General features: G+C 37.5%; 2 protein-coding genes across 13 annotated transcripts; one reads left to right on the plus strand and one right to left on the minus strand.

Annotated features, from left to right (window-relative positions):
* Positions 1-674: 674 nt before the first annotated feature.
* LOC103323874 (putative indole-3-pyruvate monooxygenase YUCCA3) lies at positions 675-2,748 on the plus strand. The gene is made up of 3 exons (XM_008225894.3): positions 675-1,349; positions 1,500-1,871; positions 2,309-2,748. The coding sequence occupies exons 1-3, from the start codon at positions 675-677 to the stop codon at positions 2,534-2,536; spliced, it is 1,275 nt and encodes a 424-aa protein (XP_008224116.3). The 3' UTR covers positions 2,537-2,748.
* A 1,744-nt stretch (positions 2,749-4,492) lies between these two features.
* LOC103323838 (7-hydroxymethyl chlorophyll a reductase, chloroplastic-like) lies at positions 4,493-10,239 on the minus strand. 12 transcript variants are annotated; one of them, XM_089047043.1, is made up of 15 exons: positions 9,861-10,238; positions 9,646-9,730; positions 9,143-9,181; positions 8,917-9,040; positions 8,734-8,785; positions 8,576-8,638; positions 8,141-8,238; positions 7,643-7,678; positions 7,497-7,557; positions 6,970-7,051; positions 6,769-6,797; positions 5,921-5,999; positions 5,706-5,775; positions 5,241-5,315; positions 4,493-5,110 (listed from the first exon to the last, which is right to left on the minus strand). In XM_089047043.1, exons 4-15 carry the CDS (start codon positions 8,953-8,955, stop codon positions 4,919-4,921), a joined length of 876 nt encoding a protein of 291 aa, XP_088903169.1. In that variant the 5' UTR covers positions 8,956-9,040; positions 9,143-9,181; positions 9,646-9,730; positions 9,861-10,238; the 3' UTR covers positions 4,493-4,918. The 12 variants fall into 12 exon arrangements, with proteins under 12 accessions (XP_088903169.1, XP_088903171.1, XP_088903172.1 ...); XM_089047045.1 differs by having other exon boundaries at positions 9,857-10,238; XM_089047046.1 differs by having other exon boundaries at positions 4,493-4,779; positions 4,923-5,110; positions 9,646-10,238.
* Positions 10,240-17,703: the final 7,464 nt, after the last annotated feature.

The following is a 17,703-nucleotide window of genomic DNA, read 5'->3' on the forward strand; positions in this document are numbered from 1 at the left end:
AATAACTTAGGTTTTTATTTCTATTACATTAAAAGGAATCGAATCGTTAGCTTATTTGTATCATAACTAATTACTTCACCGTCTGTCTCGACTTGAATTAAATTCCAAGGGCGAATTTGGCAGATTGTGGGATGCGGTTTCTAGTCCTTGAATTCATAAAATACATAGGCATATAATTGGGTAGAGTATATATTTTGGAGGGTTCTAAATTCTAATTCAATAAATTAATGTAATAAACAAAACAAGGCGGCCCTAAGCTTATCATTTGGAAATGACCCTCAAAGGCTATAAGGCATCGTTTTCAAATCCCAGTCACATGCTTGCTCTCATGGCCAAATACCCCCTCCTTTATTTAAACCCCTCCATCCCTCTCTCCCTCTCACACATCATTTCAAACATCTTCCATTTACTTCTCTTTCTATCTCCAACTCCTCTTTGTCCAATCTTTTGATCCACTTAGTTCAGAACAATTCATCCCACCACCACTCTCTTCATAAACCAAAACAGCACCATCTCCATTTTTTCGCACTGCTTTTGTTTTGTGCAACAAAATACTATTGGGCAACCAATATTTTCCATAACCTATCTCTCTCACCACCTATTGTCTTTCCAAAAGACAAAAATACTTCTTCATCATGATGTATAATGGTACCTGTCATAACAACATACCCCAAATGGTTCCTCACTCATTTGACCAAGATGACCTTTTTGCTAGGAGATGCATTTGGGTGAATGGACCTGTTATAGTTGGGGCAGGTCCTTCAGGCCTAGCCGTTGGTGCTGGCCTTGAAGAACAGGGTGTCCCTTTCATTATCCTAGAAAGAGCCAATTGCATTGCTTCTCTTTGGCAAAAACGCACATATGATCGGCTCAAGCTTCACCTCCCCAAGCAATTCTGCCAATTACCCAATTTCCCATTCCCAGAGGACTTCCCAGAATACCCCACTAAAAACCAGTTCATCAACTACCTAGAGTCCTATGCTCAACATTTTGACATCAGCCCCCAGTTCAATGAGACAGTCCAGTCTGCCAAGTATGATGAGACCTTTGGTCTGTGGAGGGTCAAGACCATTGTTTCAACAAGCAATTCAAACCCTGCTGCTGCTGAGGTTGAGTACATTTGCCGGTGGCTCGTGGTGGCCACTGGAGAGAATGCAGAGAAAGTAGTGCCAGAATTCGAAGGCTTGGAAGAGTTTGGTGGCAATGTCATGCATGCTTGTGACTACAAATCCGGCGTGGCTTACCGTGGTAAGCAAGTACTAGTTGTTGGCTGTGGAAATTCAGGCATGGAAGTCTCTCTTGATCTTTACAATCACAATGCAAGCCCTTCAATGGTGGTTCGGAGTTCGGTAAGTAAAGAAATTTCACAAATTCTGTCCTGAATTCAAATCTCATGGACGACAGTTTTTGAATAAAAGTATCATGTTATCTATTAGTAGAAATTCAAAGTTCAAACTTGGACTTAAATCTGTTTTTCTTTTCTGTTTTTGGTCTCACAGGTTCATGTCTTGCCAAGGGAAATTTGTGGAAAGTCAACATTTGGATTAGCAGTTCTGTTGATGAAATGGCTACCACTTTGGCTTGCTGATAAGATATTGCTGATACTGGCATGGCTAATATTTGGAAATCTTGAAAAATATGGTCTGAGAAGACCATCCTTAGGGCCTTTGGAACTCAAGAACATTTCAGGGAAGACCCCTGTATTGGATATTGGTGCCTTACAGAAAATAAGATCTGGTGAGATCAAGGTGGTCCCTGGAATCAAGAGGTTTTCTCATGGTAGAGTTGAACTTGTTGATGGACAAAATCTTGAGACTGATTCTGTCATTTTGGCAACTGGGTATCGCAGCAATGTTCCTTCATGGCTCAAGGTCAGAATTAAATTTTATTACAATATTTCCATCTCAATGGGTTTGGTTTGGAAGCTTCTATTTTTCAATCCATGTGACCGTTATGGCAGGTTTTTTTTTCTTCCTCTGTTTCTCTCCCTCTCCCTCTGTTTTGATGTCTTGGCTGTCAGATTTTTTTTGTAATGATTTTGTCTTTTTCATTACCAAGATCTGGTAGAAGATAATTATTTATTTAAAATGAGGATTCAAGTCCAAAATTATATTATTGGAGAAGTTTTCTTATCCACTTTACCTGAAAATTTCTTTTCCATACAAGTTGATTTTGTATTTATGTCTTACTGTTTTGGTATTTATTACCATGTTTCTTTAAATGGAAAAGTTAAGGTTTAGATAAGTCTCCTCAGTATTTCTAAAGTTGGATGGTCTTGAAACTAAAATTTTCCTGGAATGTTGTGCAGGAAAATGAATTCTTTTCAAGAGAAGGAATTCCCAAGAATTCATTCCCAAATGGGTGGAAAGGGAAAGGTGGGCTTTATGCAGTTGGGTTCACAAGGAGAGGACTATCTGGAGCCTCACTAGATGCCATGGGAGTCTCACAGGACATTGCCAAGTGCTGGAAAGAAGAGACCAAGCAGAAGAGGAAATCTGTTGCAGCTAGACATCGCAGATGCATTTCACATTTCTAAAATTTCAGAGTCACCAAATTAGTTTTTAGTTTTATTCTTTTTTTTTATGTGTATAATTTGGTGACTGATCCACCAAAACTGGGATCAGTTTTGTGTAGAAAATAATGTAGAATACAGAAAGGTAGCCCTCTCCTATAGAAAATCCAACACATCAAAAATAATTGGACATAAATTTGTCAAAGGAAGATGAGGCTTATTCTTTATTTCCTATGGAATCTTGTATTCAAATTTATTAATAATAATCCAATTCCCAGTCAAATGAATGAGATCTCTCTCTCTCTCTCTCTCTCTCTCTCTCTCTATATATATATATATATATATATATATATACACACACATTACACACAAGTTTTTTTTTCGTTTTTGGTTTTTCGGCTATTACATTGCAGAACGTTGAAGTTGGCCCACTAGTCATAACTATAATTGATGGGCTCTCCTCTCTCAACCCCAGATGGCCCACCAAGGGCCCAATAAATGATGTGGGCCCCTGGTCCACCACTTTCCAACATCACAAATCTCTTCAAAAAGATTCTGACTCTGACTGAACTTTTCAGAAAGAAATAGGTCTCCTCCCCATGTTGCCTTGCACATGGATAGAACCTAGAAGGATATACAATTCTTGGGGTTGTCAACATTGGCATGAAACTTCAAATACTTGTTTGGTGCACAAATCAAACACAATTTTCACAGCTAGAATTATTGCATCAGAAGTTTAAAACAGCATGATCATATAACAATGTTTTACCAGGTATAACCAAATATAAAAATGAAAAACTGTATTTATAGGACAGTTTAATGTATAAGCCAACTATACTTCCAAAGCTTTTTTGAAGAAGTGCTTTCTAAATACTCCTTCAATCCTCACAATCCTTTCCGAGGTCAAAATTCAAGAGTCGTTCTATGGGTGATGGTGCGTACTATAGATGTGGACCTTCGTATTAGTAACTTCACTTAAGTTTAATGAAATAATTCTATAACTAATATGAAAGTCCACATGGGATCCATATATAGCGCCCTCACTAAAGAATCTCGCCAAAACTCAAAACATAAACCAACCTCTATTTCCCCTTGTAAAAAAAGTCCAACTGCCAAAACCCATTGGATAGTATGCAAATGTAGTTTGGGGTTAGCAGCCCTTCCTAAATCATTGAAAAGAATTTGGGTAAACCCCTTTACACTTCTATCCAACTAATATCAGGCTAAAGTTTCCTTTTGCTCCTCTGATTAGCATGATATGCTTCTTTTAATACCAAAATTACTTTTTTCACATGATGTGTGTGTGTGTGTGTTTTTTGTCAATACAGAATGATGTGTTGTAAGTAGGAAAAGACAACCCATATGAGTCCCCATGCTGTTTCTTCACCACCACAAACTCAAATATTGTAAAGAAAGAAAACCAATTCAATTCTTCAAGAGCGTGCTGTTTGTGGCTCTCTTTCCAAGCATAAAGAAGCAAAGCTTGTCTACTTAAAGTTGCGGCATTTTGAGCCTACAAAATGAATTCCACAACTGCACTTTTGTCAATTCTCGCTGGGATTTCTAAGGTTCTCATTAGCCCACCCTGCTATCCACAATGAAAACCACATGGGGAGGCTACCACCCATATCCTTCCCTACTTCCACCACCTGAGATACTTTTTTAAAAGAAAGAAAAAAAAGCCCATTCCTTCATGTTTTCATGCAGATACATTCCTCTCACTGTCTTACTGCTTTTGGACCATAACCTCGTACTTAATTAGGTCTCTGCATTCAATTATGCATGGCAACCATGTATGTGTTGAAGGTTCAGTATGAGAACTCTAAATGAATTCATTCCTCTACGGTCGGTTTGACTGATATCTTTGACTACCATACATTAGGTTTGTACAAAAGATTAAGGCCCAGTCATTTTTGTGCACACCTTCCCATTTGAAACCCAATTTTCATTGCTTGTTTTTGCTTAAAATGAGCTTTGAGGTTTAGAAATAAATAAATGAGTATATAACGACGTGAAAAATAACAAGTCTAATAATTCCCTATCCAATACCCTAAACCTCCAAGACAGACTGTACATTAAACTGTTTGTTCTTCCAAAATTTAGTCTCAGCCAAAGTTTTGACGTTACAGAAATGGTATTACAATTTACAATTCAATTTTTCTTGACTTCATTATTTTATCTTATCTTGACTTTCTCCTTAGTTGAGCAGAAGCTTTCCATCATCAATTTGACTTCAACAGTAGAATTCTTGGCTTGGAATCAATTACCTATGATCATAGCAAACATATATGTCAACCTGAGAAGACCTAGGAATTGATCGATACGTAATTGGTTCTATATATATTTACAGAAAAGATTAAGGACAACTTCGGTTTACATTGAAGTGCCCTCTTTATGATCTGCATTTCACCAGCTAATGCAGTCACTTGTTGGAAAGAATCCGATTGATTTCACCATTCTTATTGTAGGTATCCACAATCTTCTTTGCATATGAAGGCATATGCTGATCGGCTCTGCATGGTTCAGCTCCACTATCAGGTAACACATTGAAAGTTGCGCCTTTGTTTTCCCCATATTCGGTTTACACACGGGTAGTTCCTGATGGTATGGTAATAGAGTGAATAACAAGCAAACCCTTTGGGCCAATCTGTTCAACAAGAACCAAGTCATAAAATAAAAGTTTGCATATAATTTTATAATTCTTAAATGCATCACTCAGAGTCCTTACCAAGTTTAGCAAGAAAGCAATCACATTCCCAACAAACTTTGGGGCAGGTTCAGGACCCTTTCCTGAGAAACAAGACTGTAAAAACAATGGTAAGCAGCATATATTTTGCGAGTCCTCCAGAAATTCAGATGAGCTATAGCCCACATTACAAACCAAATGATTTTCAAGAAAAATGAAGCATATTTTCTTCTGAAGATACAGTCTAATACAGCGAAATGATAAACATTTCTATTCTTGATCCCATCAAGGGGAGGTCCTATTCCCTGAATACACCAATAAAAAGTATCACAAAGAAGGTACAGCATGTACCCAACTTAGCATTATCATATGCCTTAACAGTCTCCATGACAAATGGTTAGCCATGCTTAGAATACTTCGTACAAAGGAAACCATGTCCTATAAACATTAAATTTCAAATTGCAAAAATACAGAGAAAGAGAAATAGGATAGGATCAAGGGTTTTACACTGCTAGTTGTTGAAGTAACCTCCAAAAGATTATCAACCAGACTGAGCATCTCTCTTCCACGTTCATTTCTACCATTTGAAGGCAAGAAAAAAATAGAAATCTTTATTTATTTCTTTCCTTTACCACCAAAGTGGAATAAAATATTGCAATAGCACAATGATAAACAATAAGCACAACGAAAAGCTGCACACAGAGTCTGAGCAACAATATTACCTTACCGTAACATACTGTGGATGTTGAGTCATGCTGATTCCAGAATATTTTGGCACACCCATGTATCCTACAACTAAATTCCTGAAATAGGTGAGTGAGAGACATGTGAGAACCTTTATATGACTAACACTAAGTTATGCTTGTTTCAGTAGATAATAAAAGCTTTGAATAATATGTCAGACCAAGGTGATGGTGACAAAATGTAACCATGATTCTTGCAATAGACTTGTAACTTTAATTAATTTTCACAAATGTTATATGCATAGAGAGAGAGAGAGAGAGAGAGAGAGAGAGAGAGAGAGAAGGAGACTAGCAGTTGATTCCAAACAATTGGAAATTCCTTGTTTTTGTTGAATTGCATTTTTCACATCTAAATGAGCTTCCAAGTTTTAATTTGATCATCAAACATAGTCCAGTTTCATGTACAAATACCCAGTTTCAAAGACTTTCATCTATCCTTGACATAAAAGTTTTCCTGCATTCCATAATAAGTTATCCTTCAAAAACTCACGAAAGATGGGGGTTGGAAATCTTTGGGGTTGACAATAAACCAATTGCTGAATTGAGACAGTACAAAGTCTAATAACTCTCCCTCTTTCCCTCTCCCTGGCCAAAAAAAAAAAAAAACTAAACAAAATACGAAGGCAATAAACTTAAGAAGAAATTTAGTATAAAAATACATGTTTATTTCTAGAGGTTAGTAAAAAATGAACTATTTTCAGCAGAAAGTGTTACTTACGCACTGTCTAACCAAAAAATGCATGGGAACAATGAGATGTGATCAAAACTACACAAACTCCGAAAATAAGAAAATAGCATTCCCGTATCCTTGTAAAGATGAAACCTCACCGCTAAACCATTTGTATAGTCAAAACAACTGCAAGACAATAAAAATGGGACAGGTAAGGAAAATATATGACAGATATAAACTATAGTATTTGATATATGTGGCATTTCTGTTTGTGAAATACGTCATCTAATTGTAATTTACTTGTTGAATCGATCTGAGGGAATTCACAAATGAAAAGTTAATAAATTTCTAGCAGTACAGGTGGTGATGACAATGATACTGCTGCGTTTCCAATATCAAGCATAGTCCCTGAATCTTATTGAATATAGCTTCGGGGACATCTGGTACAATTAGAATGAGAAGAGAAGATTACCATGCATTTAACGACTCTCTCCTAAAGCCGCAAAAGCATCTATAAAGTTCAAAGCATTTGCACACAATCCTTTTGATAGTGTCAATGTGTGTTGATTGTGTGTGTGTGTGTGTGTGTGTGTGTGTGTGTGAGAGAGAGAGAGAGAGAGAGAGAGAGAGAGAGCAATTGTTTATCTTTCCTTTTCTTTCAATACCATGATAAGTGTACATCCACTGCAATCTTATCCTCAAGGTTGCTAGTCCTATTTAGTTCCTGATGTTCTTTCTTAATATCTAAAGGTATGTCTACAGCAATTTCAGAAATGAATTTTCCTTGACCAAAACTGTCAATCATACCTTCTAGTTGTTGAATCTAATTCACAAAAAAAATATTCAAAAACTACTAAGTATTACAAAGAAAAGGACAAACATTACCTATAACAAGAAGGAGCAATACATCAACCAACTCATTTGCTGGCAGAGAGAAATACGGAACCTGCTTTGGTTAAAATATGAAATGAGATGAGGTAGCATGAATGGGAGAATAAATACCAAACTGAACATACAAGGACCACTTTTACCTCTTCAATATGACCATCCAAATGCTTCAAGTGAACCTATCAAGAGGACAGGAATAAAATTTAAGAAACAATATAGCCAACTAGCCTGTTAAGAAATGCTCACACCATGAATAGTTGGCATATAGCAAAAGATAAAACAATTAGTGTCCATTTTACTATCATAAGCACATAATCTAAAACAGATATAAGCCTGCCAGACCGCACCACTAAATTATTATAAAAATAAGATAAAAGTATCCATGAAATCTTTCAGAAAAATTGTGAAAAGCCCAATCCCACAGCACTCATCCGAGGTTGATCCCCTTTTTCGAAACAAGAATATTGCTAGAAGTGTTAAAGGGTGTGCAATGGCACACATGACCACCTTGAAACATTGCTCAGACCTTGGGCTCTTCTAATAATTGAAATAAGTACCTTTTATGATAACGCATCTAAATCCTGTACTATATAGAGACCAAATACTCAATCGCCACAAAATGTACAAAAAGAAGTGCAAACCTTGTAATTTTGCATAAACTCATAATGAAGAACTGTCTCTGGTTCACTACTTGCAGCCTTTAAAAACTTATCAAGCCCTCCTTGAGTCCCATTGTCCACTGTCAAACAAGAGCATCAGTACTGAAACAAATTATATTACTTGTTACTGATGTCATTTACTAGAACAAGGGCATTATATAGTTGTTGACTACATACATATTTAATAAATAATGATGCTGAGGTTGATGATATGATGATTATGATTATAGAGATAGTAGGATACAGTTTATTATAGTAGTTCATCTATGCCATGTTTAACATGATATCATGGAAATTATATATATATTCTTTCCTCTGGGGCCCTTAGTAATAGACATAAGTAAACTTGATGGCTAGACTACTTATCGAAATCGAGAAACATAAAAAATAAAAATAAAAATAATGCATAAGGCTAACCGCAATTTGTGCCTAACACATAAAGCTTGTCCAAATTTAAATGGTGCTCCACAGATCGTAATGCTGCAGTTTAAGAAATTACTCTGCATTACAATAGTACAAGTCACAACAGAGAAGGATTGAAAGTAGAACTTGCAAGATTATATTATAAATGCTACCTTGCACCTTGCAACCCACACCACAGAATAGAAGTTTCTTTACACCTGCAGCCTATTTTACAGGAAAGGCACACTTGTGTCACTAAAACTCATAAGAAACGTGCAATTTTGTGACAAGGAGCAGTGTAGAATAAAGAACTAAGGAGTGGGAAGAAGTACAAACTGTTCACTCAAAAGCAATACCAACAACTGAGATTTAACCTCCATAAAAGGATGGTCCATCACTTAAAGGACGGAAAAGTCCTAAACAAAAACCCAGACCACAAAGGACGGTATGCTCTTATCGGCTAGAACTTCCGCTGGTGTCCTGTTGAGAACGGGATAAAGAGAAATGACATAATGAGGATGGAATAACAATAACCAGAAACAAAAATGTCATAAAATGGTAGAAGAATTTCATCTGAGGAACCTGTTTTTCTCCTCTACCATGAACTACAGGTTCCAAGCCCTGAATGGGAAAACAAAAGAGTACATGAATGCTGGAATATCAAAGAAACAACTTGAGTCTTATTGAATTAACCAACAAGGCTAGTTTACAATAAAGTATAAAAATCCAAAGCTATGTAGTTCCACAAGTCTAGATGATGATTTAGTTAAATATGAAAAGAAAACTAATAGTAATAATAATAATGAATTCTAATGACAACATTGGTTGTAGCTGCACCTCTAACTTGAATTTCGAGAATCAAGACTGATGAATAAAATGGAAATCATGCATGGCAATGGATCATTAAAAAAATTAGATTTTGAACCAAAATTGAAGTTCGATCATTCCACTGCACTTCAAATGTCCACATCCGGTGTTTGGTACATGATATTAGAGAACTCGAGCATTTACTGTGCTCTAAATCAGTATTTAAGAGTACAAATTCAATGAAAGTATGAAAAATTGGGAGAGGAACAAGAACTTACTTCAATCTTAGACATTCCATCTCCTAAGAAAGCACAGGCTTCCTTGAAATGGGCAATGTAATATGTGTCGCACAACCCGCAACGACTACCAAAAGACAAGATATAGCAAAAAAGGAAAAAATAAAAATTCAAACTTTAAATGCAAAAATTCAAATTTATAAAAAGTAAAAGTGGGGTAATGAAAGGAAGTGAAAGAGCTTCAAAAATGAACTTGCAGTGATCTTTAGCCGGGTAAGTGCCACCAGGAGGCATGGGTCTGGAGCGTTGCCACCAGTCCTCTCTCAGCTTCACTGACTTTGAGTTGGTTTTCCATATGTTCCACCACATAACACTACACAAACTTCGCTGTGAAACAAACACACAGATACACAAACAGAGGCGCACACAGAGAGTTTTGGGGGGTAGCTTTAGTGGAAGAGGAAGAGGAAGATGAAGATGAGGAAACAATGGAGAGTGAGAGAGGAAGGGAAGAGAGCTTGGCAATTAGAGAACACATTGCAGCTGAGAGAAACCCCAAGCCAACAATAATGCAACTGAAACAGAGTGAGAGTGACTACAATGTGCTGAGGCTGTGTTAGCCACCTATTTCTTTCTAACAGTCTGCCATGGTTCTTTATAAGATTTGGTCACCCGTGTGACCGGGTGCAAGGGGTTCGAACTAAGGTCTAAAATATCGGGAGTTTCGAAAATATCGGTGGTCCAAAAACACAGATATATCTATGGAAATATCGAGAAAATATCGATATCGATAAAAATTGAATAAAAATCATAGAAAATATGAGAAAAACTTGGAAATTTTTATTGAAACTTTAGAGGATGTTTACTTAGTCAATTGTCTATTATTTTATCACAAAAAATTGGAAGGAAATGCATGGTATGGTGGGCTTGAGTGATTTAAGTTGATTATACAGCGACATGACAAACATTGTGACTTTAGAAAATATGTAGTAATTAGTGAAAAAAAATTAAACACACCATAATTTTTTAGTTATAATAATTTACTTGAATATATTACACTTGATACATATGATAAAATATATGAGCTTAACCAAAAAAACAAAGATAAAATGTATGAGTAACTTAGTACCACATAGAAAGAATTCCTATTAAAATTCAAACTTAGTATCACATATAATGAACAATATTAAAACTCGAAGTGAATAATAATAAAACTCCATAATATATAACAACAACAAAATACTACTCCATTATAAAATAATAAATAACATTAAATATATTCTTAAATTTATTCTTAGGGAATTTTTTTAATATGGAAATTTATCTTAGATAATATTAGCTTGCAGACATTTTTAAAGACCTTATAAATACTACAAGCTGAAGATAAAAACACAAACTCAGCCGCAGCTGAGTTGGATAAGGCGCTGTGGTTGATGAGAAAGGGAGGGGTTCGAATCCCTCTGTGCGCAATATGGAGACTTTTCAACATTTTTCTTGTATTTTTCGGTTTATATCGATAATATCGCGATATATTGCCCAAATAAAGCATGAAAAATGTTGAAATTATCGTCCACGACATTATCGCGATAATATCGACAAAAATATCAATATATTGACGATAATTAAGTGGATATGTGCGAAAATATCTCCCACTCAAAAAAACGAATATCACCGATAATATCTATATTTAATAATGTGGTTTGAACCAAAGTCTAAAAATATCGATTGTTTCGGAAATATCGGTAGTCCAAAAGCACGGATATTATCGAATAAAAACAATGAAAATTGTCGAATTTATACACACACAAAAAATTGAAGTTGGCCTCTAAAATTACACTTCATTGAAAATTGCATAAGAAAAAAATGAAATCATCAATTTTGGACAAACAATCAACGAAAAAGGATTTTGTAAAAACAAACTGAAACCTCAGGAGTGTTTATGTAATTTTTGAGACCTAATGGGGTTTTGTAAAAACACAAGAAATCTCAGGGGGTGTCAGTGTAAATAACTCTTCAAATTTTTCATTGTCTTCATCATCTCGATATTATCGATATTATAGCTATATTTTGACTCAATATTGTTGAAGTGTGAGAGAAATTATCGACGTCGATATTTTCCGATATATTTTCGATATCATCGATACTTATATAGATATGTTCCAAAATATGATAGATCCGAAAAAACAATAATATCATTGATATCTTAGTAGTAAATACTTGAAAAATTGTAGGGTCCAAGTCTACCGAGGGATGGCAAGTGATTAGATCTTTGAACAAGGTTGTGAAAACTTAAATAACTCGCTTACCTTGAGTACTAATAATTTTTGTTCTATGATTCTTTGTGAACAATTTGCATTTAACTAAGCCTGAAATCAAGCAACATAGATGTACTGGCATGAAACTATTTTCTTTTACTTAGTAAGATGCTCATACTTGTTTAAGGTCTTAAAATCAAATTTTAATGGATGAAACCTGGTGTTTGTTAGGATTGAATGTGGTTTTCATAGAGGTCTCTGTGTATTTTAATGGATGAAACCTGGTTGCGACTCCAATTATTTTGAACAGACACACCAACTTTCTCTTTGCATAGTTTTTGTGAGGATTTATTGTCAAGTTTTGTACTGTATAGGCATCCTTAGACGTCTGAGTCTTGTCAAGTATGCTGTGGAAATTGCTGATTAGACGATGAATTCACATGAATACAATTATTTATTTATTTTTTTGTGATTTTTGAAAATTTTGTAAAAAACACGTGTATTAAATAAGAAAAATACATAAGTACAAGTATTGTATGTTTGCTTTAAAAAAAATATGTATTTTATCGGGTCTTTAAGATGTGTATGGAAAACGGAAATATTATTGAAAAATAGGTACTTACATGTATAATACAAGTATTAAATGGGAAAATACTAAATTCTTTATATAGGTAATAAGTAAAAAATCAAAAGGGGACAAAAGAGAATCTGGTAATGGCCTAATAGTATTAGATTATGCTCTAAACTACTCTTATCGATAAAGGAAAATCAAAGGAAAAAAATGTTTAAAAAAAGAGTAGAGCCGGGCGGCTATATTTAAGTGAGTACAGCGGCTATACCGTTTAAATATATTATTTAAACAGTATAGCCGGGCGGCTGTACTATTTATTTGAAAAAATAGAAAAAGGACCCGCCTAGACCGCCTAGGCGGCTGATTTTTCAAAACCTGAATCGCGTTGTTTTTTTATTTCTTAAGATTTTTTTTTTTCGGCGGGTTTGGCATCTCTACAAATACAAAGCTAAGGTTTTAGTGACTTACTCTTTCTCACCGTTTATCAACAACGTAAAGGATAGCTAACCCATGTTTGAAAGTAATTGTGGTTTCCAATGTGCATGCCACCAAATATCACTCACCTGAGGAAGGTAAGCGGAGGGATTGATTTGACAATGTACTTCAAGAACTGAAGCATCAAGTATGCATATAGTTCCATATACCGTCTGGCCATCACCTGAGTATGTTGCATGGGAAATTGATGCAGAAAAATTTGGAACCCACTGGAAATACAACACAAAAGACTTAAATCATCCGTATTCTCAAACAACATGAGAGAGAGAGAGAGAGAGAGAGAGAGAGAGAGAGAGAGACCTGGTTAAGATATGCTAGTTCTTTCACTTCATATACTGCAAGGTGAGTCTTGTTTATGGCAAGGAGGTGTAGATCATTCTAGTGAATTTGGATGTAAGTATCTGACAATGATCTGAACTCCTTCCCCTCTGGAATCTGCAACAATTTGTTTCTCTGTTTTTCCCACCCAGCAGCACCCCAACACAAAATCTTCTGGCCAAAACGACGTCGTTAAATAGCGAAGTCACATTAGAGTAGAAGCCATGTCTGAAAGTAATTGTAGTTTCCAATATGCATCAGCACCAGAAGAAACTATTCAGAGTGTTCGAGAAGGCAAGGCTATACCGTCATCTCGGGGGTGAAAAGCAAGAAATGTTGCCGCAGGTGGCTGTGGTGGTGGCATGACTTTCTTCATGGTCTGCGTTTTTATGCATCAGATTTTTATGAGTACAATGAGTTAGATCATGAGAAATTTGCAAACAGAACCTAAGCATATTGACAAACAAGATTTAGGAAGTTTTGGCTGGGAAAAGAAAATTTCAAGAATACTATTTGTGTTGGGTTTACCTTAAATGTTGTCATGTCAAAAATGGATCATCCCTCCTGTTGCTGATATGAGATATCAATCATTCTTGGACAAATCAAAGCAAGACATAGCCTCTTCAGGGTTGGTGCTGGGAAGGTCATTGTTCATCAGCTCTAAGCCACTCCTTGGTTTCCATAAATTAGGGTGAACCTTGGGAGTTTGGGTAATCACTACAATTTTTGAGAGTATTCGAAGTGGATTTTGGGTAATCACTACAATTTTTTTAGTATCCATTTTGGGTCCATATTGCCTGAAGTGTGAAGTAATTGGCAATTCTGATAGGTTGATGCCATAGGAAAAGCCCTGAAGGATGTCATTGCTGTTGGTATCGGTGGAGGGATGGCAAGTGATTAGGTCTTCGAACAAGGTTGTGAACACTTAAATAACTTGCTTACCTTGAGTATTAATAATTTCTGCTCTCTGGTTCTTTGTGAATAATTTGCATTTAACCAAGTTTGAAATCAAGCGACATAGATGTCCTGGCATGAAACTATTTTCTTTTACTTAGTAAGATGCTCATACTTTGTTCAAGGTCTTAAAATCAAATTTTAATGGATGAAACCTGGTGTTCGTTGGGATTGAATGTGGCTTTAATAGAGGTCTCTGTGTATGTATGGTTGCGACTCCAATTATTTTGAACTGACGCATCAACTCTCTCTTAGCATAGTTTTTGTGAGTATTTATTGTCAAGTTTTCTACTGCATAGTTATCTCAAATGTCAGAGGATGCCATTTCTGAGTCTTGTCCAGTATGCTATGGAAATTGCTGATTAGAAGATGAATTCACATGAATACAATTTTTTTTTTTTACTGGGTGAAGAGAAGCATCTGCAAATGACATTGACACGCACACACACCAGAGGCTTATAGTTATACTCTTTGCTTTTCAATATTTTACAATCATTTGTGTAATTGAGTATTGAGCTAGTCGATAGTATTGCTGGTCCTTTGTTGGGGTTTGTTTCTATTGATAACTGAGATTAGAAGACGAAAACATGCAAACTTGTCTCCGTTCATGAGAGATGTGACCGCCGCCATCTGAGTCCTACCACACAAAATATTAATGCGCTTTTACCATTTTTTTAATTTTTCTTTTTGGATTTTCTTTGGGACAGGTTTAACTCTTTTTGACCTAACGACAATAAAGTCAGATATAGAGGCCGATGAGCGTGTGTATTGGTAGAGCCTTTACTAGGAGTATATTCTATATTACATTTATTCCGTAGTCTGATTATCATTTGATATTAACTTTGTCAGAAACAACTGCAAAACTTCTATTTTTCATTTTCACAGAAGCTTTCCTAGTTGTTCATATGATCTCTAGCACAACTGTTGTCGGGAGATCAGAGATGGGCACTTGCAAGGAGGTGGGAAGGAAGTGATTATGGAATATGTCAGTCGGGGCCTATACTATTTACATGGTGGGTGGGAAGGAAAGCGTGGAACTGCTTCTGGAAACTAGCCCCAAGTGTTCTGGAAGGTGAACATTTGAGTGGAAACCAAATGAAGATGGAAGTATTCGTTGCCCCCCAAAGGACATGAATGGTTGTGATGATGGTATTTTAGTATTTAGATGCATGTTTTACGAAAATCACACCAGGGAGTTGGTAAAGAAAGCAGGATAAATAGATGAAGCTTACAAACTTGAGTGTTTAAGTGAAAATTCGGCAGAAGGGCGTTCATGTCTTAACTCTGTGGATGATGTCGACTCAAGCAGACTGAATTAAGGAAATGAGCTTCTAGAGCTGCTTCTGATGAAAACTATTTGTACTGTCCAAGGGCTGGAGATATCCAACGTGAGAATTTCAAGCATTTTCAGTGGCATTGGTTCAGAGGTGAACCTGTAATTGTGAGTAATGAAACTACAAAAGGTTTAAGCTGGGAACCATTGGTCATGTGGCATGCTTGTCGTCAGATATGCAACATACTAAGCATGGTAAATGTGGGAACCTAATTTTAAGCAAACCCTAGATCAAATATTTCCTTCCATTTGGAGAATATTTTGATTTAGGGATTCTTGCCTTGATTAGGGATTTGATTCGCATTAAATCCCTAATTGATTTAAATCTCCTAAAATCAGAAAAATAATTCCTTTCCCAACAAGGATTATTTTTCTCCAAACCCTAACTTTCCGAGACTACTATAAAAGGATGGCCACGCACAAGGGTTGAGGTACGTCTAAAATCTCTACTAAAACTCTGCAGAAAATTCCTCTCAAACCCTAGCCACCTCCTCTTTCTCTCTCTTTTTTACATAAGGCTCCGGCCGACCGGTTTACACCTTAAACACATCTCCGTACCCTAATTAGCTAGTGTTTCTCTTACAAATTCTTGAACTAATTTAGGCATCGGAGGGCCTTTGGCCAACACCTCCCGGGTGTGGCCCTCTTATTTGTTCTATTGTGCATGGAGAAAGAGGAGGCGAAGAAGGAAGATGAATCTTTTCAACTGAATATTCTCGTGAGGAAATCTGCTCACACAAATTGGTGCTTTCATTGAGAGCACGAGATATACTCAAAGCGTGCTCCAAACCTACTTTTTCAATCCACCGAAGCCTTCCAAACAACCATGGTTGGAAGCAAATGCCTTAGGAGCAAAACTACCGCGACGGCGCACTCCAAAACTGCCGAAGCCTCGCTGCCACCACGAGGTACAGCTGCTGCCAGCGATTTGCAGCAACCTCCTATCGCTGCCAGCATGTTCCAGCAGCTTCCCAGCGAGATCCAGCAACATCCCATGGCTGCCAGTGTGTTCCAGCAGCTCCCATGAGACTTGCAGTAGCCTCCCATAGCTGCCAGCGCGTTCCAGCAGCTCCCCAGCCAGTTTCAGCAGCCTCCCATGGCTGCCAGCGCATTCCAGCAGCTTCCCAGCAAGATCCAGCAGCCTCCCATGGCTGCCAGCACGTTTCAACAGCTTCCCAGCAATTTCCAGCAGTGTCCCATGGCTGCCAGCGCATTCCAGCAGCCCCTCGTGGATGCCCATGCTGTCCAGCCACCTCCGGCAGCTACGCAACCTCTCCAAACAACTGTTATAGCAACCGGAATGCAGCAGCAGCTGTGCCATGTGGCTGCTGAAATTGCAGCGCAGCCACACAGCCCCGTGGCCTCCTCCGTCGTGCAACCACAAGGCCTAGGTGCCGGCGCCGCCACCCATGACAGTGCCGCCATTCGTAACCACCTCAATGCCATCTCAGACCATTCCTTAGTATTGGAGCAAATCCATTCACTCCTTCCTTTGCAACCACACTTGACGTATGCACCCGTGTACACATCTAATGGAGCCCTAGCCCATACGCCATTGGGCTCGATCCAACACCTCTTTACCCGACCTATGCAGTCAAGTGGGCCTTAATTCACGGGTTGATCAACTCAAGCGCAGAGGGTCGACGACCAAAACAACCTCATTGGCCAACTACTCATGCAGATCAACTTGAATCAAGGCCCTAACTTTGGAGCCTATAGCGAGGAGAGAAGGATCCATGAGCATACTGGCGAGCATTTTGAGGGATCCCAGACTAGTCAGTCAGAGACAAATTGGTTAGGGAGAGAACGAGATTAGGTTGACAAGACACAGACATCTGCAAGCCGTACTCTGAGTCGGTCGACAATCCATTCAAGATTGGGCTCATAGGGAGCTCGATTGCGTGACGAAGGCAACGACCGACGCTCACCAACCCGCTCGAGAACTAACTCACGGCGACAACTCGTGGAGGAATCTTTGCAAGCTCAATACACCAATCTGCCTCACGAGCAGAGCAACCAAGAAGGTCAACCTCTTCAAGTCGACGAGGAAGTCAACCATCCCTGCTTGAATCACAAGGGTCGCCAACGTGATCGACAAGCCATGTGCGAGGAGGAAGTCGAGAAGCTCGTAAACGGCCGACTTCGTAACATAAAGATTGGCGGAAATTTCGAAG

This window comes from Prunus mume, linkage group LG2 (assembly GCF_029339155.1).
Source record: "Prunus mume cultivar Tortuosa linkage group LG2, ASM2933915v1, whole genome shotgun sequence".
Lineage (NCBI taxonomy): Eukaryota > Viridiplantae > Streptophyta > Magnoliopsida > Rosales > Rosaceae > Prunus > Prunus mume.